Source organism: Centruroides vittatus, unplaced genomic scaffold (genome assembly GCF_030686945.1).
Source record: "Centruroides vittatus isolate TY-2023 unplaced genomic scaffold, ASM3068694v2 contig_364, whole genome shotgun sequence".
NCBI classification, from domain to species: domain Eukaryota; kingdom Metazoa; phylum Arthropoda; class Arachnida; order Scorpiones; family Buthidae; genus Centruroides; species Centruroides vittatus.
In genome coordinates, this window is record NW_027122188.1 from 5726809 (window position 1) to 5750265 (window position 23457).

The 23457-nt window shown below is 30.9% G+C and overlaps 1 protein-coding gene across 1 annotated transcript in view; it reads left to right on the top strand.

Moving 5' to 3' along the window:
• The window catches only part of LOC136975152 (homeobox protein 2-like), a 60635-nt gene extending 37459 nt beyond the window's left edge, over positions 1-23176 (top strand). Inside the window, exons 5-11 of the mRNA XM_067270180.1 lie at positions 10588-10704; positions 12521-12595; positions 13969-14041; positions 16879-16988; positions 17116-17242; positions 18893-21405; positions 21489-23176. Coding sequence (XP_067126281.1) covers positions 10588-10704; positions 12521-12595; positions 13969-14041; positions 16879-16988; positions 17116-17242; positions 18893-21405; positions 21489-21563 — 3090 coding nt within the window. The 3' untranslated portion in view covers positions 21564-23176. The remainder of the gene's footprint in view (positions 1-10587; positions 10705-12520; positions 12596-13968; positions 14042-16878; positions 16989-17115; positions 17243-18892; positions 21406-21488) is intronic.
• Positions 23177-23457: the final 281 nt, after the last annotated feature.

The following is a 23457-nucleotide window of genomic DNA, read 5'->3' on the forward strand; positions in this document are numbered from 1 at the left end:
AAAATTTTTAAATAAAAATTTAATCATCTTGTTTATCTCAACATTAATTTGAAAATACCAACAAGGGCAATCAATTATCATTAAAAATTTTATTTTATTTCATGTAGTCATTGCTATAATAAGGACTTCATTCAGTATGTAAATAATGGTTTCTAATTCCGATCAGAATGTTAAATTATAATTCAGAAATATATTAGCATTTCAGATAATTTTATTAATATAAAATTGAATTTTAAATATTCAGTGAAATAATTTTTATTGTAATTAGAATCAGTATTGATTATAAACTTAATAATAAAATTAAATTTTAGGATTAATATTAAAGATTATAAAATTACAGGCAATCCATAACTTTTGGCTATAATGAGTTTATAAAAATATATACACCAGAGACTTATTTTATATAGAATTTGATATACTGTATGTGGATTTATATATTCACAGATGGTGAATGGTCAGATTAACCACTCTCACTGCCATCTGAATCTGACATTTAACTTTTAAGTCAGTAAAACCATGTTTCTTCAGTTCTGACATTCTGTACAAGGAGAACTATTGAATGTTACTCATTGTAGAGAATACTTGGTTTTGTGGCAATATGCCGTATTAATGTATATATTAGATATAAGTTTAGTTTTAAGTTTTCTTTCTTCTTTGTTCTTCCTTTTGTTTTCTCGAGTTTTCTATTAACATTATTTCCTGTGAGTGGGGTAACGCTTTCCACAAACCAGGTTAACAAAGGGAAGTGAAGGCCCTGAGGCGATTAGAATGATAAGAAGGTTCATTCTTGGGTTGGACTCTTGGTGAAGGTAGATGTCTGAAATTTACGCTCCTGCTTGTCATCTAAAAGGACAAAGGGAGACGAAAGTGGCCTACAGAAAGAGAAAGGACCCCACTAATGTAAAAAGAGAGAGACAACATCCCTTGTATAAGGAGAATCTTCGAAGAGATCCAAAAAAGATCAGCGAGAAACGATTTAGAGTGGTTTGATTGACACTCTTCTGGTGGGGAACCAGAAGACTGTCAATACCAAACAGAAAACCCGGGTATTCCTTATAACCTCCTCCCATACTAAAACTTCTTGCTATTCTTCCTTTCCTTATTATTTTAAAATTTAGTGTAAGTTAGTCGTAAGATTACAAGTCTGTCTTTTCTTATTCGTTGTGAGTGTGTTCTTTTGTTCTGTATTCGCTCAATTTATCGCCCCAGTTTGGGATATTGTATAACATTAAGAGTTGGAATCTGAAAGAATCCTGTATATTGCTAATCACATGAAAAAAAAAAAAATAATTGTTGTTATTTTTTGTGTACTGCCTCTCGTGGACTATTGTACACTCGCATGACTATCACAGTTTGCATGTATTTTTTTTCTAATGGACTCAATACAGTGTAATAAAATTTTGCTCTGTATATTCAAAAACATCAGACTGTAAAGTGTTATTCATTATAGTAAAAACATAAGTAATGAATTTTAAGCACATTTTAATATTTTTCTGTTAATTATAAATGATTGCATAAGTGTCTGGGTATCATCTGGGATACTTGGGATAGAGTGTAAATTTTGTTTTATACAGTAGCTGCTGACATGTAACTCTGTGCAAAACAAGTTCATGCTGTATTAAAATCAATTATCTGAAAATCAAACAATAGAGCTGCATGTTCCCAGGAAGCTAAAATGAAAGTTATAAAATCTTCTATTAAGGTAGAAAAATTTTATTTTTTTTTTGTAATGAATATGTCACAATACATAAAACATTATTTAAAATGTTAAAATCAAAGATAAGTGAAAAAAAACAATAAAAATTAATTTTCACAAATGATTTTACTGTTACAAAACCAAAACTGAGAGAAGGATCACTGCTCAAAATTGTCAGTTGAAAATGTACAAAAGTGCTAATTTGGCATACGAGAAACAATATAAAGATATTAAGTTTTATATACAAGCTAACAAGTTATCTGAAAGTTAAGGACTAACTTTACTAATGAAGTTAATGAGAAGATTCACAAGACAATTTTAATCAAAAACTAAAAATATAGTTGCTTTTACAGTTTATTTTATATTAAATATTGTTAATTGGATCTAAAACAATGTCATAATCAATTTAAATTTTAATAAAAATGTATCTGAAATTCTTATCACTTAATCCTGATTTATTATAATTAATTTATTTATTCTCTACATTCTGTGAGTTTCATTTAAGCCTAACATCCTTATAGATGACATCTCCCTTCACTGTCATTATCTTGCAAGATTTTCTTGAAAGATAATGATGTGTCATCCCTTCTCAGTAAAGTAGGAACTAATCATCTAAATTCACATTGGCCAAAAATTCAGAAAACTTCATCTAGATTGGTTTAATTTTATGAGACTCAATCCATATAAAAGGATTGATTGAAAACCTCACATCATTTGAATGACTATTTTGGAATTATAAAATTTGAGTTGAAAAGATTGGTTATAAAAGCTTTTTATGACATTAGTTAGTCACTATACATAGGTGAGGCAGTTTGTTATTATCTCTCTCTTTCTCCATATTTCCAAATTGTCAAGCATGATAGGTGAAAAAGAATTTTTAATGTAAACCCTAGGAAACTTTTTTAAAAAATGCATTGTTGATAATAACTGAGGTTTTCACTCTCCATCCCAAACTGACATGACATTGATTTTTAACAAGACTTGCCTTGTTAAAGGTCAGTTTCAGAATGGTTTGGGATATGTCCTGGCTTTGTCCTGTATTATGTAAAGTAGAGTTTAGGTAAATGTTATAGGCTAACTGTTTGGGCTGGACTAATTGTCAGTAAACTTTGATCTCACACAATTTTTTCAGTTTCTAAACATTTAGAGAGAAAATTCATACAGAAAATGATAATGTAAGTTGGTAATTCAAGTTAAAATACAGTAAATTGGTTTTTATGCATAATTTTAGTTTATAAATATGGCTGACTTTTGTTATTTATTATAAAAAAGTAATTGAGTAATTGTAAATGTTATCAGTTATTTTCAATTTTAGAAATCTTTTTTGTGTGTGTTTTTGTAACTTTGTGTTAATATCTTTATAAATTTATTTATAAGTTTATTAACTGCTATATTTATAAAAATTAATGATGCAATAAAATTCTAAATACTATATTTTAGAAATCTTCTGTACATTATCTAATTCAAATTATTTATGAAATAATATTTAGCATATTATTTAAGAGACTGAAAAACTTTTATGTAAAGTATGTTATATAATAATGTAACTAGGGATCCTTCCAATTGCTGGATCCTTCATCCAGCAATCCAGCTGGATCCAGCGCCAAGTGCATCCGCAACGCTGGATCCAGCACTTGGTGCTGGATCCAGTGTTGCGGATCTGCAAATACTCAATTAACTTTCTAAATAATAGCGCAGAAGTCTACATCGTCACGTTGCCGCTTTGTTAACTACTAGACTGCTACTAATAACTTTCTCACTACTTTACTAACACTAACAATTAAATTACTTATAAATAAACTATACCTTAATTAATCAATCCAGCAAAATTTAATAAAATAATAACATATTCAATTGCTTTTAACGATCTTCCTCAGTTACAAAAAAATACGACTTTAACTATAGAACATAAAATGTGTTTGGAATAAATATAAAAAGAATAGTGCTTAATTACATCCCATTTTTAAACAAGATACATAGATGTAGTGCCAGGTCTAATAATTTTCGCATTGTATACCGATGTAATCCCACTGTTTTCAAACTTTTAAGAAACGATAAAAAGAAAGAGGATCGGAATTCAACAACGGGTATATATTTGGTGCCTTTACACAACCAACATTTGAATTCCAAGCTTGTTTATGTGGGTGCAATGATGCGCAGTTTAAAACAAAGGCTCAAGAGCACAAATATACAATCGGTAAGAACCTTGACAACACTGCGCTGGCGTCATACGCAAGACAGAAGGATGTTAACGTTCAATGGGATTAAGAGGCAATTATAAAAACGACGACGAATAGGCAAACGGTCAAACATCTTGAGAGATTGGAAATCTGCAAGGTGCACATGACAACTGGTTGTATAAACCATAGAGATGCGGACTCATTGTCTACTGTGCGGAGATCCTTTTACATTAATTAATGTTATTAACAAGCAATGCTGGTTTTGTTGTTATATCTTATATATATATTTTTTCCGCTATTTATTTTGTTTATTTATCTATATTTTGTCTGTTTGGGCATTTTCCGTTAATTTTTATATTTATTCCGAACACATTTTATGTTCTATATTTAATGTTCTATTTTTTTTTGTAACCGAGGAAGATCGTTAAAAACGATTGAAAACGTTATTATTTTATTAAATTTTGCTGGATTGATAAAGGTGTAGTTTATTTAACTTATTCTACTTCCAGTACATAGTTTTATATAATTATAAATAACTACAGACTAATATGTAGAGCCTATATAAGAAAACTGGTAAGACTGATAGCCACTTAGCCACTGATTATCCGTCCTTACATTATTATAATATATTAATGTAAATTAATTAGTAGAATTACCTTTGCTATTATTTAACTTAAAGATTGCATTATAATTATAATCTAACTAAACATTTAAAGTTAATTATCTCTATCTCAAGTGTTAAACCAAACCAAAGTTAAGTTTTCTACCTAAATGTGTAAGAAGTTTTACTGATTTATAGTGACCAGTCTAAATAATAAAAGCTCCTTATGCATTTTTTAAAAGTGTTTTATTTCTTTAAAATAAACATAACTTGCTGGATAGATAGACATTTTTTTATTCATTCATTCAATTTTTATTAAGGTTCGGGGTTCTAGATGAAATAACCACAGAATTTAACGGATAAAACAAATTTATTTGGAGCTCTAGTACAGAGAGTGTCAGCAGTACCATGCACGTGGTCAGAATGGCTGACTGGGAGACAAAGGGCAAAATCTAGGGGCATGGTAAGTGTTGCCAGGTTGGCCACATACTCCCTCCCCAGTGACAATACTCAGGAACTTAGAAGAGAAACGTACAGTTCGTCCAGAACAAGTTGTCCTTGGGCAAGGTGCCTTGACTTGTGTGGTCTCATCTGGCGGGTGGTCATTTCTATCCACAGGTCCATTGTCACTGTTGGAGGATGGCAGAGAAGTGGTTGTATCTTTAAGAAAGAAGGCGGGATTGAGACGGTCGATTGAAACAGTTTGTTTCCCACAAGGCGTATCTAAGTCGAAGTGTTTCTCTGAGCATCGTAAGACATGGAAAGGGCCATCGTAGATTGGTTGTAATGGTTTTCGTGATGCATCATGGCGAATGAAGACGTGCGAGGCATTCATCAACTCGGAGTGTAAAAATATATTCTTAGACAAGTGGTGGACATCTCTGACTGGGCGGGTCGACCTCATATGATCCTTCAACCTGCAGATCAAGGTAGGAAAGTTGTTGGCGGAAGTAGTCTCATGGTCAACGGGGAGGTCAGAAGGCAGTGCAATGGGTTCGCCATACGTGATCTCTGCTGCTGTAGTGTTGTAGTTGGGGATGACATAGGATCTTAGCCCCAAGAGGATAATTGGGAGTTTAGCAACCCAGTTATCAGTCAGTTGTGCTCTCAGCGAGGACATTAGCTGACGATGCCACCGTTCAATTTTCCCATTTGCAGCTGGGTGGTATGCTGTTGTTTTAATGTGGCTAATTCCCAGGGCTTTGGTGAGATCAGCAAAAAGTTGGCATTCAAACTAGCGACCCCTGTCAGTGGTTATAATGCGTGGTATGCCAAACCGTGCAATCCATGTAGAAAGGATTACATTGGCTATAGTCTCAGCTGAGATGTCTGTCACCGGTGTGGCTTCTGGCCAACATGAAAATCTGTCTATAATTGTGACTAGATAGATAAAGCCTTGGCAAAATGGCAAGGGACCCACTATATCCACATTGATGTGAAAAAAACGGCAATCGACTTGGCTGTAGGTCCCCACTGCACTGTTAGTATGTCTTCCTACTTTGACTCTCTGACAAGGAATGCAGGTTTTAGCCCACAATCTAACATCTTTCCTTATTGATGGCCAAATAAAGCGTTTGCTGACCAGGTCCACTGAACCTCTCATTCCCGGATGTGCTAACCCATGTAGGGAGTCAAAAACTAGCCGGCAGTACTGTTCAGGTACATAAGGCCTGTGGTTGCCTGTTGAGATATCGCATGTCACTTCAATGCCGTTATTGAGGCAAACCTTTTGAAATTTCAGCGAACATGTTTGTGATTGTTAAAGTTGAGCAAGCTCATCTTGTGCAGCTGCAATATCTTCCAGGGGTATTCCTGTTGGGAGAAAAATAGAGTTAATTCTTGAGCAGACATCTGCAGCTATGTTATCCTTCCCTGGTATGTACCGGATATCTGTGGTAAATTGGCCAATGTAGTCTAAATGACGAAGTTGGCGAGGGGATGCCTTATCTGAATGTTGCTGGAATGCGTAGGTTAGGGGTTTATGATCAGTATATATCATGAAACTCCTGCCTTCTAAAATGTGGCGAAAGTATCGCACTGCTGAATATGCCGCTAAAAGTTTACGATTGTATGTGCTGTAGTTAGCTTTAGAAAAGAAGCCTAGAGGTTTGACAATGGAACTATTCTTTTGTTGAAGAGCTGCGCCTATTGCAAAGTCCGATGCATCCAGTCATTGGAAGATCAGTGGAAGGATGGGCTAAGAGGCAAGCATCTGCTAGTTCCTCTTTAAGTCGTTCATAGGCTGCGATTGACTCTGGGGTCCATTGCACTTTTTGTTTATCTTTTTTCCTGGTATCTTTGCACAAATCAAAAAGAGCTTGTTGCGTGCGTACCGTGCTAGGAAGTGAACGTCTATAAAAGTTGACCAGCCCTAAAAATTTTCGGAGCTGTTCTATAGTATCCGGGTGTGGAAAGTTTCGGATGGTTTGAACTCGTTCGGGCAGGGGAACAATTCCTGCTTGGGAGACATTATAGCCCAGGAAAGAAACCTCTTGCACACCAAAAATACACTTTGACAGGTTGATGTTGATGTCATGCCTGTGGAGTCTAGTGAAGTGTTCTTAAATGGGATACGTGCTCCTCCTCTGAACGAGATGCGACGAGAAAATCATCAAGGTACGAGTAGACAAAGTCTAATTCGCGTAAAATATTGTGAATATATCTTTGAAATGACTGGGCAGCATTGCGTAGTCCAAATGGCAATTTTAAAAATTCAAATAAGCCAAAGGGTGTGATCACAGCCGTTTTTGGAATGTCCTCTGGTGCCACAGGTATGTGGTAAAATGCCCGCACCAGGTCTATTTTAGAAAAGATGGATTTGCCTCTGAGTTGGCAATTGAAATCTTGAAGGTGGGGTATCGGGTACCTGTCTGGTATAGTGATAGCATTCAAGGCCTGGTAGTCCCCACAAGGATGCCATGAACCGTCCTACTTTGGAACAAGATGTAGAGGGCTGGACCAGCAACTTTTGGAGGGCCTGCATATTCCCATGTCTATCATCTGTTGGAATTCCAGCTTTGCCTGTGCGAGCTTATCAGGAGGAAGTCATCTTGGCTTAGCGGTGACTGGAGCTCCTGTCTGACGATTGTATGGTAGACATTATGGTCACTAACTTGCTGATATGTAGGTTGTTTCTTCAGGAGGTTGGGAAACTCCAAGAGAAGCTTGGAATACTTCTGTTGAGGTGATACCATTAGCACTGTATGCTGATTTGTGATGGTGGTAGTTCCTGGGGTTGCCAGGTGAGTGAGATTATCTCTTAAGCACCTATTCTTTAAATCCACAAGAATGCCAAAGTGACTTAGAAAGTCTGCTCCTATAATAGGGTGCTGTATGTGTGCTAATGTAAATGGCCAGCAAAACATTCGTCGGAGTCCAATATCAAGTTTAAGGAGGCGCTCCCCATGTGTAGGTATCATGGAGCCATTAGCTGCATAGAGTTGGCGATTACTGATATGTCGTTTTTCTAGAGTGGTTGGAGGTAAGACAGATGTCTGCCCCCGAGTCTACCAGAACTCTGAGACCAGTGGTAGTATCAAAAATAAATAAGCAATTGGATGTTTTCTCCCCGCCCCTCTGGGTCGCAGAGAGAGTGGGGCTTAGTCGTTTCCCAAGGCTTCCTTGATGACACGTTTAAAAGAACAAGGTGGGGTGCACTTCTTGGCATTAGCTTTGAACTTTAAGTGATACCAACAAACATTATAACCCGGTAGATTCGGACTGGGAGAACATTGTTGTCTCTCTGAGCGTGAGGAGGAACATGCTTGTAATGCGTGGATTGAAATGGCAAGGTCTGACACAGCTTTCTCCAAACGAGAGAGCTGATCTGTCTGGTGTGCGGTTGCATCACTGGTGGAACATATGTCTGAATTGGGACTGGTTATCTCCATAATTTTGTCAGCCATAGCGGCCAAGGTATGGAGACTGTCTTGTTTGGTCACTAAAACTGAACGCACGTTGTTAAGCCCTGGTCACACTATGCGATTTCCAGCCGCGCGGGCGACTGCAACTGCGACGGCTGTTCCCGTTAATTGGTAATTCCCCCTCGAAAACCGGCGCGACTGCAACCACAACTAAAAACAAAAAGTTTGTTCTACTGGCGACGGTTGCAAACGCGCATCCTTAATTCATTCATCAACTGGTGAAAGAAAGCACGATTGTTTAGCCCATTGATTTTCATTTTGTCAAGTTTTAACCCAGCATGAACGTTTTTTCTTATTTTTCTCTTCGTATATTCTCGCCAGCTCTAACAAAATTAGCGCCTTTTTTCTTTTATTCATTCCAGAAAAGGAACTGCTTTCTATTTTAATAAGAAAAGTAGCTAAAATTCTGTAAATACTCTGAAGTAGAATGTAAAAATGTCTGTAAACTCACGAAAGTAGACAAAAACAAGCTACTGTAATTTTATTGGTTTATTATAGGGTCAGGTATTCCGAGTTGCAACATCAACGAACAATGTGTGACCACGAGAGGACACGTGCGACTCACGCTTGTTACAGTTGCGGTCACCTGCGTGGCTGGAAATCGCATAGTGTGACCAGGGCTTTAGGCAACCTCTGTAGAAAGAGCGTTCTAAGAAATTCGTCCGTTACTTTCGTACCGGCCAGTGCCCGCATTTCTCTTAGTAGTGCTGAGGGCTTTTTGTCTCCTAGCTCGATTTCTAAAAGTAATTTTTTTGCCTTCCTACTTTCGGATTCTTTGAACTCGTCGATTAATCACGATTTTAGGTCCGTGTAGGGCATGCTCATCAATGGTTGGGATATTAGATCGGCGACCAATTCGGCTATTTCACAGTCAAGCGATCCTAGTACATGATGGTATTTCGTAACCTCTGTTGTGATATTAGAGACAGCAAATTGTGATTCAACCTGTGTGAACCATACTCTAGCGTTCTTTCTCCAAAATGGTGGAATTTTCACTGATACACGTGCTACCTCAACGGGGGTCTCCGCTTTTCATTGGGAAATATATAACTAATTAACTACTCACAGAATTGGGTAAATAAGTTCTTGTGATCACTGTTCGGGTCACCACTTTGGGGTTCTAGATGAAATAACCACAGAATTTAACGGGTAAAACAAATTTATTTGGAGCTCTAGTACAGAGAGTGTCAGCAGTACCATGCATGTGGTCAGAATGGCTGACCGGGAGACAAAGGGCAAAATCCAGGGGCATGGTAAGTGTTGCCAGGTTGGCCACAAAGGCACAAACGTGCATACTCAGTACTGTCAAAACATAGCTGAGTGTAACATTTTTACAGTATTTATGGTATATAAATATAAAGAAAGAATTAACACCTAGATGGAATGGTTGTACCATAGTTGTTACATGAGTTGCAATTAGTAATGGAATTACAGAAGATGAGAGTAAGTAGTTACATAAGGCATAATTTATACAAAAAGACAGATTGAATTGCTGGTATTTGTTTACAGATCGACAGAGTAGAATAGATGGTGAAGATTGTTACGATACATGGTAGTGGCATGAGGTGGAAGTACCCTGCCAGAAGGCCTGGCAAGGTTACAATATAGGGTATTTCCAGTAGACATTTCATTCCAATTAGACTTTAGGATAGGATGTTACAATATTACATTAAGAATAGTTAAATTAAAAATAAATTAAACTTAACCTAAAAAAAAAAAAAAAAAAATTAAAGCCTGACAACCAAAGTGAGTTTCTTGAATTCAAGAACTTGAGTCTTGAAGCAGAGTATACCATAAGAGGTGTTCTTTCCAAATAAGTGTATTAGTAGAGTTCTAGATAGATAGATAACACTTTATTGCACCAAAAATACATCCGTGCTGGATCCAGCTGGAATGATTTCAATCCAGCAAAAATCCAGCTAGATTGAAAACACTGCTGGATTGCAATTCCTAAATGTAACTATCACTACTGTTATAATCAGAATAATCTAATTACAGTTCAGAATTTTGAAATCTAAATTTTCAAAATTATATTTTAATGAGCAACTTGTTATATACATAATTTTGAAAATTTAGATTTCAAAATTATATATAGGCTATAACAAGTTGCTCATTAAAATATAATTTATTTGAAAAACTCTGAAACTAACTAAGAAAGCATAAATTTCTTTTTAAAAATTTTTATAGACTGAATTATTTGCTCGCGTAAGAGCTAGGAGAGATTCAGATGATGAAGATGCTGGATTACCTCATAGTCCATGTACTAGTCCTACTACTGCTGATATTTTATCACAGAATCTAAAGGTCTGTATTAGATTTATCTTTTTTTATATTGCATAGTAGAAACATAATTATTTTCCATAATTTCTAAAAAGTATAACTTTTTAACATTTAAGACAATATAACTATACAAAATGAAATGATATCATATATATTATGCAGAATGTAATTAATTATCGTAATTATTTGGATAAATATATAACAAGAACATCAAATTTCAAAGACAACTATTATCAAGTAACTACTCATTATAAATATATTGTGTAATGGTTTAACTTATTTATCTTAAAAAAGATCATCAGCAAAATTATCTAACCTTATTGCAAAATAATTTAGTATCAAATGAAACAGGACTCCATTTAAATAACAAATTACATTTTGTTGTTTCATTATCTATTTACCTTGGAGATAGAGTTTGTCATTTTTAAGAAATTAAGAAATTCTACTTAAGGAATTGTTTAAGAAATCTATAAAGTTATTTAGAAATATTTTTGTTTTGTTTTCTGATGAGAAATATGAGATTCTTGATTGATTCTGTAGATTTCCCATCTCACAGAATCAATTTTATTGTTCATAAAGAAAATTCAATAACAATAATTGTAAATGATTACAGATATACTTGTATCTTTTCCAATGACAGTAAGTGACAACTTGCTATATATGTGTGTTGGAATCAATGATCGTGATGTTTTGTAGATGTTCTTCTGACGTAATAAAAGGTTGGTGGCGTTGTTGACCCCTCGTGGAAGGTGACCTCATTTCACTCTCCCCTTTTCCAGCGCTGACCTTCCGTGAGTCAAGACTGTGTGTAATCTTTGTGCACTCTTTGTTCCTTTGTTACATAACCGGTTACGCTAGTCTAACTGCCTTTTTACCAATCTTTCCGATAAGCGCCAAGTCTAACAATGTGTGCGTGTACACACATGCACACACATGAATTATTTCCACTTTTCTGTTTTATCTCTATATAATGTAATGTATACAATAAAAAAAAATTACTACCATGAATATAATTATATTTAGGTTTCTGCTTATGTCATTTATAAAGAAACTACTCAAAGAGTAGTTTTCTTATACATGTGTAGTGCCTGAGATGGTTGAAACGAACTTATTGGGTAAGAGTAACGAGGACTTAACAAGGCAATGACACATGAATAACGAATTTTATAAAAAAATTACAAATAAAATAAATTTAGTGACAACGCACTATACATGAAATGAGCAAAGATATTTCAAAAATTTTTTTACAAAAGTGGACTCTCTTTTACTTTTTTCTGTAGCTTGAATCTATTTTTCAATTTTGTTTAAATCAAAAGTTCATTATTTAGATTTATCAGAGAATTTTTTGATGGGGATGTTTGATCTTTGTATTCCAAATGTTTTTCTTGTAAAATGAAATAAATCATTTATAACAGATATTACTTCAGATATTGCTTTAAAAATCTTATTTAGGAAAAATAGAATTACAAATTCAATATTTATTTTTGATGTAATTACCATGACAATTTTTTTTTTACATTATTATTATTATTTTTTAATTATTACAAAACTGTATAAACTGAAAACATTGGAAAAATTAATAAATGATAATTTAGTATTTTGATTATGTAATTTCTTATGTATACAGTAATATTAATATAATTAAAATCTCAATAAGTTAAGATTATTAACTTATTGAAATATAGCAGTATACATATTAATTAATCCAAAATAATGTTCTAATATTACCTGTTTCAAAATTTCTATAAAACTTATCATCATGACACATTACTTTACTTTAATGAATAAGTTTAAAATTTACTTAAAATATTTCAAAAATATTTATTATGTTATTTTTTAGTCTAAAGGTGGGATATCGCATACCACTTGTAGTGCTGGAAGTTTGATAAGCATGGGAAGCTCTGAAAATGATGAGGTATGTTTTTAAAATTTAAAATTTGAAAAATAAAGTCTAGTAAAGCAAATAAATTAGTTTCCAATTTTGCAACATCAGTTCTTAATGTTTCTTAACTGAATATTTTACATCATAAAAAAAATTACAGAACTATAAAAATTTGTACCAGAAAAGTATATGTTTAATTATTTTGAATCTATTCAATCATATACTTTATATGATCTATAAATTAAAAAGAATTTTAACATTATGCTTGATAATTCAAAGAAACAGAAGCATCAAACACAAGACCGTGTTATTTATTAAACACTTGGCACTTTTCCACTTCTATTAGTTGATTAGTTTCAACTAATAGAAGTGGAAAAGTGCCAAGTGTTTAATAAATAACACGGTCTTGTGTTTGATGCTCAACATATAAGAAAACACGGTTTCAAGAATACCTAAATTATGCTTGATAATTCAAAGAAAACAGAAATTTTTATTTTAGAATATAATGATATATTTGAAATTTATAACTGGAAACATGTTTTATTACATAATTCATGTATATGTGAGAGATCAGAATGGAGTTAGCCCTAAATTAAAGAAATTTTTAGTCTATTTCTCCATCGCAATTGTTAAGAAAACATTGCACAGGAAATAGATTGAATATCACTCTTTATGTCAACAACTGTTCGAGAATTATAACAATCTAGTGCTAAATGAAAAAACCTATTGTTAAAGGAGTGGAAAGTCAACCATTGAACAAGTAAACAGAATGAATCTTGCAAGTGTTGTGCCAAATATGGAAATATGGTATTGGTAGCTCCGTGGGAATGACAATTTAATGTTATCAACAACTCACCTGCGACCCAACACCTGCAAAATCAACTTTTGTCTCCAACAACGCTCGATCAGCTGATGGGTTTTCCCAGGCTAGATCGGATAAAAAAGGAGGCTGGCACTCGAGTCAGGGTGGACGTCCCTAGAGACATACAAAGTGGACATCTCCAGGCAGACACTGATGGACTATACAAGGCGGACATCTCCAGCCTTGCCATATTTCGGAGCAAACATCCCCTTAGAAGAAGTCTCCTGTCCCAGCAATTTTTGACATATACATATAAAATAATAAAATTAAATTAAAAATGCAATTTGCCCTTACTTGTTGAATTGCTTTATATATATTGAAAAGAAAATAACCCTCTATAATTTAATTGATATTTTGATTGATATCATAAATTAAACATAAAAAAAAGCAGTGTAATATAGATTCTTGATTTAACAACTTTTTTAAAATTTTGAACTTATGTTTTAGGAAATATTAATTTAATTAATTAATTAATTATTTTTAATTTAGCTTTCTGTTTAATGAATTCTTAAAGTCTAAATTGCAATTTACTTTGTATTTTTAGGATTTGACTGGACAAACTTTTTCCAGCCATTCGTCAAGAATGTCATTATCTGATAGAAAATTTGCAGATTCAGGTTAATTTTTTTTAATATTTTCATTATTAAATAAACTTTATTTTCAATATATCATAAAATAGAAATTATCATTTCTTTATTCAAGCTTGCTACATTTTGAAATATTATTTTTATATAAGTGTAGTATTTATATATTGATTTAATTGGTATTCATTTTATTAAAATATTATTATTAGTGTATTTATATTTAAAAAAATTATAATTCAGTAAAGAATGAGAAATGTGTTTTGTTTTTAATTTTTAATCAAAATTTAAAATTTTTTTCTATTAAATTAACTTAGTACAGGGATGGCGAACCTTTTTGACTCCGCGTGCCATATTGTAAGCATACTTAGCTTTAAAGATGTTAATACGTGCCAATGTCTTAGACTTAGAATAATGATATTTAAAGAAATTAAACGAGTACACTTTAATTTGAATAAATGTAAAAAATTTGATTGAAAAAAAAGATGATCAGGTGATAAACAGAAAGAATGATTGAAAAAGACAGAAATCATATGATACATTACGTGCCAGATGATTTCTCTTACATACCACTTTGGGCACGTATGCCATAGGTTCGCCATCCCTGACTTAGTATAATAAAACAAATACAGGTAACCCCCATATAACACGGCACGTCTATAGCACAGATTCACTCTAACATGGTTCGAGAATTGGGTAAAACCCTCATACAACATGAAATGTAATGAAAACCATTAGAAGTGAACTTTATCTAATTTGAAATTAGGGAAATCCCCATACAACAGTTCAATAAACGTGATAAAGCTTTTAAGTGTGAAAGATACCTCATTTGACATTTTTCATTCGGGTGCGTACATACTGTACTATCAGATTTTCATGCATAATTTTCACGAACTATTAGTACTTAAGTACAGTATATAAATTTTCTTTTTCCACCTTTTGTCGGCACACATGGTCCTTCTTGAAACTTGTTTCAGTGTTTCCAGATCTCAATGCTTCTCATTTTGTGTTGCCAGATGTTTTTTCCTTATTCCATACTTGCTTTATTTCGTCACCGGTTCTTAGGCATTGAATGGTCAATGGTCAGAGGCGTGGACCTCTGACCGTTGGGACAATCCACACCTTTACAAGTATACTTTAAGACTTTAATTGTGTCTCTTTTTTGGCTATGTAGATTAAAAATTTTCAGTTAATAGTGCTTAGTGATGATGACAAAAACATTGTTTAATTTATATTAATATGTATCACTTCTTAAGAAAATTTTAATAAAGATATTTATCTTAATTATGAAAATATAATAGCATGTTTTTTAATTTTTGGAACCCAACCTGCCTTTTCATACTATTTCTTTGTTTTATATAACATGGATTTGCATAACACAGCAATTTTTTGGAACATAACTCCCATGTTATACGGGGGTTAACTGTACCTTATTTAACTTGTAACTGGTTTGGTAGTAACTTGCCACTTACTACCAAACCATTGAAGGAGTATATAAGTTCAGTTTCTCTGTAGTGCTGAGCTGCTAAGTATTTGCTTTTCAAGTTTTAAGTAGTTTGAGTTATCAATGAAGAATACATTTTGGTTAAAAGTTCATTAAAGATCTCAAAAGAAAAAAAGACAGGACAAAAAAGAAGTCTATAATTTGCATCTTGGTATTTTATATTAAAGAAAAGAAATAAACCCTGAAAGAAATAAAATAAATGGAAAAGAAAATAACTTTTTGGATATATTTTGATGTAGAACATGATAAAGCAATTTTTTGTTTAGATATATATATATATATGATCTGAAAAATTATTTCATTAAAATATAACACAGACAATGTAAAATGCTTGTTATCAAATTGGATTTTAATTTATTCCTTAAATGTAAACCAAATAATAGCAAAAAGTTAAAATTCTATTCCATTAATTTTACTACTGAAAACTTTGATCTTGTTATAAAAAAGTATTTTTAACAATTCTTTGTTATTATATTTCAATAAAATTTTGTTAAAATTTGCATATTTAATCTTGGAAATCTTTTAGGAAATTTTTTTATACTTCTGTCAAATACATAATATTTTTCTCCATATAAGTTTAGTGATAAAGTTATAGTATGAAATTAAGTCTAATAATTTTTTATACATTTTGTTTATTTGCTTGTAATATATGAATTATAATTTAGCATATATAGTATCAGCTTCTATTGAATAAATCATTATTCAAAAATTTAGATGTATTTATGTTGACAATATGATATTGATAAAATATTACATTTTAAAATAAAACATTACATTAAAGATGCGTGTACAGTAAAGTGTCGAAAATCGGAATCAATTGGGGACTGGGGTTGTTCCGATTAGTCATTTGTTCCGATTACCCATTATGTACGAAAAAATACATTAACCTGTCCGATGTTCAAATTTTTCTTCATTGCGTGTCACTTCGTGTTGAATTTTCGTCGATTTTAAGCCTAATGAAAATTTTTATAATAATAATCGAGGCTATCGTATCATTAAAAATTATTTCTGCATTTTGTACAAACAAAATAAATATATTGAAGAATATAAAAACATGAAAATTATACTTTAGAAGTAAATTTAGTATCAAAAACGTTCGATTCAGCACGACACAGTCTGACTGAAAATCGTGCCGATTACCGGCGATTCCGATTACCAGTGTTCCGATTAACGACTCTCTACTGTATATTAATAATTTATTTAATAATTCACTTTTAAGCAGTATTTGTCTAAAAAGTCTTTTAAATATTTACCATTACTTTTTCCAGTACTATTGAATTTAAGATGAATAATACATCCTTAAATAATATATAATTTAGCTACAAGATGTTTTAAATAATTTAATATATAAATTATTTTCTATTTTCAGATGATGCTGATGTTAGTCAGTCTGTGCCTTTGAGTCATAAGGCAGCACGTCATAAAATTGCAGTTAGACCAAAACGCACACATGGTTTACCTCGTCACAGAAAGCAGCAGGTAGGCTATATTTGAGGATTTTTAGAGAAATTAAGGTTTACATATTATAAATTCAATTTAACTTAATAAAAATTTTATATACTTTTCTAAAAAGGTTAATCTCAATATTTAAAAATTATTTATAAAGCTTGCTGCTTCTGGCCTTGGAAGTTTACCATCTACACCTGAAATTAGTGAAGACAGTGGAAGACCATCTTCTGATTCTTTGCAATCAAGCAAAATATTTTTTGATGAATTTGAAAATTCTAGTGAAGGTAATTTAAAGTTTAAAAATTCTTTAACAGATGGCACTTCACACAGTTTTAACTTTTTTGCTGGGAAGGTTACCCAACTCATTGCTAGTTTTTTATATTAAGTTATAAATTGATTTGATAGCATTACTTAGTATTTAGAATAAGGAAGACTTAAAACCAGGTTGTGCTTGGATCCATCAAGTGCCTGATCCACCACTGAATACAGTTAAAAAGTATATTAATAAAAATTATGAGATTACATTAAAAGTTTTCTGTAAATCAAGATCCATTTAGTGTAATCATGTTGGGGCTCACTTAAACCAATAATAATAAGCAACTGATAAATATTTACTTATACGTTGTTGGACATGCTAATTTTGATACCAATATCAATGAATACAAAAAGTATAGTCTACTATATTAATAATTGTATTTATTAATGTAATTTATAGTTGTATATAGATTCAAGGCTTTAGGAACAGGTCCAGCCATGGCTGGACCACTTTTTGCTGCTAACATTACAAATAAAATTCTAATTTAAAATCATCAACTAGCATGTAACACTATCAGACCAAACAAATAGATTTTTCCATAGGGAATAGGGTAAAAAAAAAGGGAGAAAGAAATACCTTAATGATTGCTTTTCCCCTTAAAATGACAATGGCTCTCATTTTGGCCAGATCACTTTTCTCTCTTCCTATGGCCCTGAAATTTTAGAGATACTGTACTGTAAGTACAGGAAATTATTGTTAGTTCAAAATTCAAGGGATGAAATAATCAACTTTGAATTATCAAGTTTCAAATTATCCAAAAATTACATATTTCTATACAATATGCCAAATGCCATGTAACTGATGTAATGTGTTAAGTAAACAGAATACGGCTACGTATACAGAATGCAATTTTCATTAATTAATAATTAATAATAATATAAACTGCAAGTAGACAGCATGTGTCCAGTGAGAACCTCACAGGTTGCCAGATAAGTTTTATAAAAAGTAAAGCAGAAAATCTCAAAATGTAGCCCAAATTATTTTTAAAGTGGTAGAAAAGTAGTAAGTCACCCAAATGTAGTAGCCTAGAGCTCTATCTAGTTACAGTTTAACTAGAGCCCTACAAATATCTCAATCTGCTACTCATAGCCCAATTTTGCAATCCCAAAACCCAGCCATATTTTATGAGATAAGAGAAAAAAGAGTAGTCCATGGATAAGGTGACACCCAAAAATGTGTTACTGTAAAAGCAAAATGGTATTGACCAGATGGAGTCGTTCTTGGTCTATTGTTCTCTTATAGCATGGAGGCACTTTGATCTAAACTAACAAATTAACATACCCATATCACAGTTCAGACAGAATCTTCACTTCAAATTTCCAAGTAGCTGTATTTTGAACTAACTGAATTCCTTAAAATGTAAATCCCTATATCCCCAGCTAGGACAAATAGTACAGTTATGAACTAACAGGATTTTGAACTATCCAAGTTTGAATTAACAAGGATTTCGTGTACTATGTAGAATGTTCATTTATAAGAATGTATTTTTTATAAAAATATATTTTTTCAGTTTATAAATCTATTCATATGTTATTAAAAATGTATTACATCTTAAATTTATTAAAAATAATTTATATCACAATTTTTAATATTTTAATTATATGTTTTTATTTGAAAGGTATCAATATGGAATTTATTCCTACTAGTCCAATTTTTAATGACACGAAGAGTGAAAACATGATTTTGAGTGATTCTTCAAAATCATCACCTGAAAGCCCAGAAGAAAACTCGATATCTCAAATCTCAAATACTTCAAATAACTCAAATCAAGATATGGTTCAAAATTTATTATCACCATTAGCAGTTTCTCCAAAATGGAATATTACTGAATCATTGGACAGTACATTTGATAAATTAGAGAAAGAATGCATCTTGTCTGATTCTGAAAACATTGAGAAAAATTCATGTGGATGTAATGAAATAAAATCTGAAATTAATATTGAAAATTATAATGATAATAATACAAATAATTCTGAAGAGAAAAATGGAAAAGAAGCCAAAGAAGTATTTGCCCTTTGGGGTGTAAAAATGCGAAGAAACTCTGACATTGAAAAAAATGAAAAATATGTAAAAGAAGAAAAAGATGACCAAGTTATAGAAGAACCTTTTCTAAGTCGATGGTTTGGTTCTCGAAGAAGTAGTCATAAAATTAAAAAGAATAATGATAATGAATGTGTTTCATCACATAAGGAAACAAATGAACATGTTTTAAATGATTCATCAAAATCACCTGGAAACTATAATATCTGTGATGGAATGCATTCATCAAACAAGATAGAGAAAAAGAATTTATTTTTAAATTTAAATTCCTCTAAAGTTAGTAATGAACAAACTTTCAAACATTTTATTTCACATGCATTTCAAAGTAGTCAAAATGAAAAACATCTAGAACAGAGTACTACACCTAAATTTAAATTAGAATATAGTTTTAAGCAAGTTTCAAGTACTGCAAATAAACAAGTTGTAAAAAGTTCAAGTGATAACTGTGTAAATTATTCTCTCATCAGTAACACTAAAGACCAAAGAGAGAGCAAAAATTATCAAAATAAAGAAGTAAAAACATCAGAAAATTCACCTCAAACAGACAAAGAATCATTTTTATCAAAAACTTCATCCAGTTTTACAACTTGGGCAGATCTTAAACGAGTGCAAAAGGAAAAACAGGAATCCACATATAATTTAACACAAAACAATGCCAATGATGAAGTACAGGAAAAGAATTTTGAAATTGAAAATATAAGCAAAGAATCCCAAGATGAAATTTCATCTCCAAGTAATTTAACACCAATTTCTACTTATAAAAATTCTGTTATTGAAAGTAATGTTAGTCAGCAAAAACAAAATCTTAAAAATACAACTACTTTCAAAGAAGAAAGTTCATTAGCTCAAACTGATAAAGAAACCAAAGAATCTGAGTCTGAAAAAGTTGAATTAATTTTGAACGAAGAACAAAACAAAGCTTATAATAGTAAAAATCAGAATTCATTGAATAAATTAAATGGTGAGAACAGTGATAACAATGTGAAAAGAAGTCCAAATCAAAAAATAGATAATGTAATATCTCCAATAAGGACATGGCAAGATTCTATAAATGTACTTGATTCAAACAATATTACAAATCAAATCAGTTCAGCTCCCAATAATGAAGTATTTGCTGAAATTACTTCAAATAATAAAACAGTAGGAACCAATAATAGTAAATATAAATCAAAAGAAATAAAAAGCACTAATTCAATTTCTAAAGCAGATTTACCTCAATTTGCCATTACTTCTAATAGTAATAAATTAAAAACAAATACTAATGAAATGCAGACAACTACAGTAAGAAAGATAACAGAAAATGCAGTTCAAGCAAATCAAATTAACAAAGAATTGGTGTCACCTAAGAATGAAACAGAACTTAAAAAAGAAGTAAATGGAAAACACATTCAAGAAACTCGTACTTCTCTTCCACAAAACTCTGAATTGTTTCATGTATTTGCAAGACGTTCTATCAAACAGAAACATATAGATAAAGAAAAATCCAAAAATTCAATCAATGACTCTTCAAATGGTAAAAGTGTTAAAAATAATTTAAATACAGAAAATACTTCAAACTCTATCTTAAAAGACAGTGATAAAAATATACCCGATTCAAAATTTCAAAAGGAAAAAAGTAACATTGCACAGGACACATCGTTGGTATCTAATGGTGTGAATATGGATAATAATCACTCAGGAGAAATTAATTCAGAAGTGAAGACTGCTACTACTGGTAAATCTGGTGAAAAAGATACAAATCAAGATATATCATCTAGACCTAGAAGTAACACGAATACTGATAGTAATTCAACAAATAATTCAGTATCAGAAATGCGAACAAGAAAAGCTAGTGTTCCCGAAAGTACAAAGAAATCATTTTTAAAACATAAACAAGATAGCTGTGAAGATGTTAAAACACCAAGATCAGTTAATGAGAGAGACAAATCAAAATCATTCAAATTAAGTAATTCTCGCAATTCTTCACAAGATACAAAAGGTATTGAAGAAAATCAACAACCAGCATGGTTAAGACTTGCACAACAAAGACGTGAACAGCGCGAACAGAAAGAAAAACAGCTGTACGGATCATCATCTCCATCAGGAAATGAGGTAATGTAAAATTATTATAATAATAATAATAATCATAAATTAATACAGTTGAAAATATTAAATTATAATTATTTTTTTTATAGAATAATGGTAAACCATCTCGTTCAACTAAAGTTTTAGATATGGTCAGCAACTTTCAAAAATTGCAGATGACATAATTTGCATGATGTAACCAAGGTGCTCAGTTCAAGAACAGATTTGGATGAGAAGTTTTTCTACTTTAAAAATTTTGCTTAAATATGTTGTATAAAATATAAATTGATATAATTAAATATAAAAATTTATTTATATTCAATAGTTTAGTATTTAAATATTGAACTATTTTTAATTTAAACATTATGAATTACTTTATAATAAATTATTCCATCTTTAATCAGGATTCATTTTCATCGTAAAGTAAAAACTAATCCTGATTAAAGAAACAATAGTTTTTATTAAATGGTATAATCCTAAAAATTAATTTAAAATGTTAATAAATATAATGAGATGTTATCTATCTAAGACAAAAATATTTTTGAGTTTTTTATTACATTAAAAATTATACTTTGACTAAAATTTTAATTATTGATCTAATACTTTCACAATTAAATGTAATGCTAGCTTTCAATTTTTTTTAAAATTTTAATTCTTGCACTCTATACATATTGACAATTTATTAATTAATTCAAGATAATTTTATATTATATGATAACTTCCATATTCATATTTTTCTAAAATTATTCTACATCTCTATAAGAAAATAAGTAGCCCAGACTTGTCTCAAGATTCTAATTCATTTTTAGAAATATTGTGGTTGAAAAGTGGCTTAGTTGATTTACTCTTAGTTATTTCTTCTTCTTCAAAGTATTATTTTTAAAATTCATATTATTTATGTATAAATTCTGAATGGAATAATAAAAAACTAATAATAATTTTCACTGTTTTAAAGTAAAGTAAAAGTTTGTGAATTTTAGTTTAGAACAAGATATAATTTTCAACTTAAAGTCAGTTAATTATAATTAATTTTTGTAAATCACATCAGAGCTATGAATTATGATTCACATGAAATTCAGTTTATTATTTGTATGATACACTGTCTTCCAGAAGCAGTATGAAGTATGATGCTGTATTTTAAATTTTATATGTGTATATACTGTACTAGTATTATGGAAATACAATTATTTGAGCAAGGTATAAGTGAAAATTACAAATCTGTGTGATATCTATTTCAAAATAGTCATCATAGGAAAAAATTTGAAATAAGTTATGAAATTCTATACAAAATTTTTGTAGGGTCTTGCAGAGTTATATTAAGCTAAATTAAGCTATTGCCATTAGTATTTTTACTAGTTTAATTGTGAAACTAAGAAAAGGATAATTTTTACAAAAGAAAATTGAATCTAAACTTCTATTTTCTGTTGTTTGCAAATTTTTATTTTTAATGAAAGAAGTTCTCATACTATTAAAATACCTATACTGGAAGAATTTTTATATTCCTGTACTGTATGATTCCAATTGTGGTTCTGGTTTTCTAACTTTTATAAGCATTATAAAAGAAAACTACAACCACAGAACCAGAACCACAACTATGCCCTTCTATGGGCATTAAGAATTTGCACCTTTATTTCTTTCCTATAAAATATGTGTTAAATCTATGTTACTTATTTTTCATATTTATACTTTTTTAAAGTAAATTATATTTAAAATTAAAGAAATTTTTAAATCTAAGAATAAATGACTTTAAAATAATAAAAAACTTCAAAATATTTTTGATTTTTAATTACTTTAGCATATATATTAAATTTCCAGATATATTTAGATTGAAACATTGTTGTTTGTTATATTTAATTCTGAATGAATTCAAAACTTTTTAAATTAAAAATTATGATTATAGAAGTATTACTATTTTGGAAATAAATTTTAATTTATAATTTGAATTACATAGTAATATATATAATTCAAATTAATAGCTTGTTTATAGGATAGAATTGAGAATAGATAGAACTTGAGATAGAAAATTAAATCTTAAAAACAATTAAATTTTTAAATATAATTTAATTTCTTTAAAAGTTT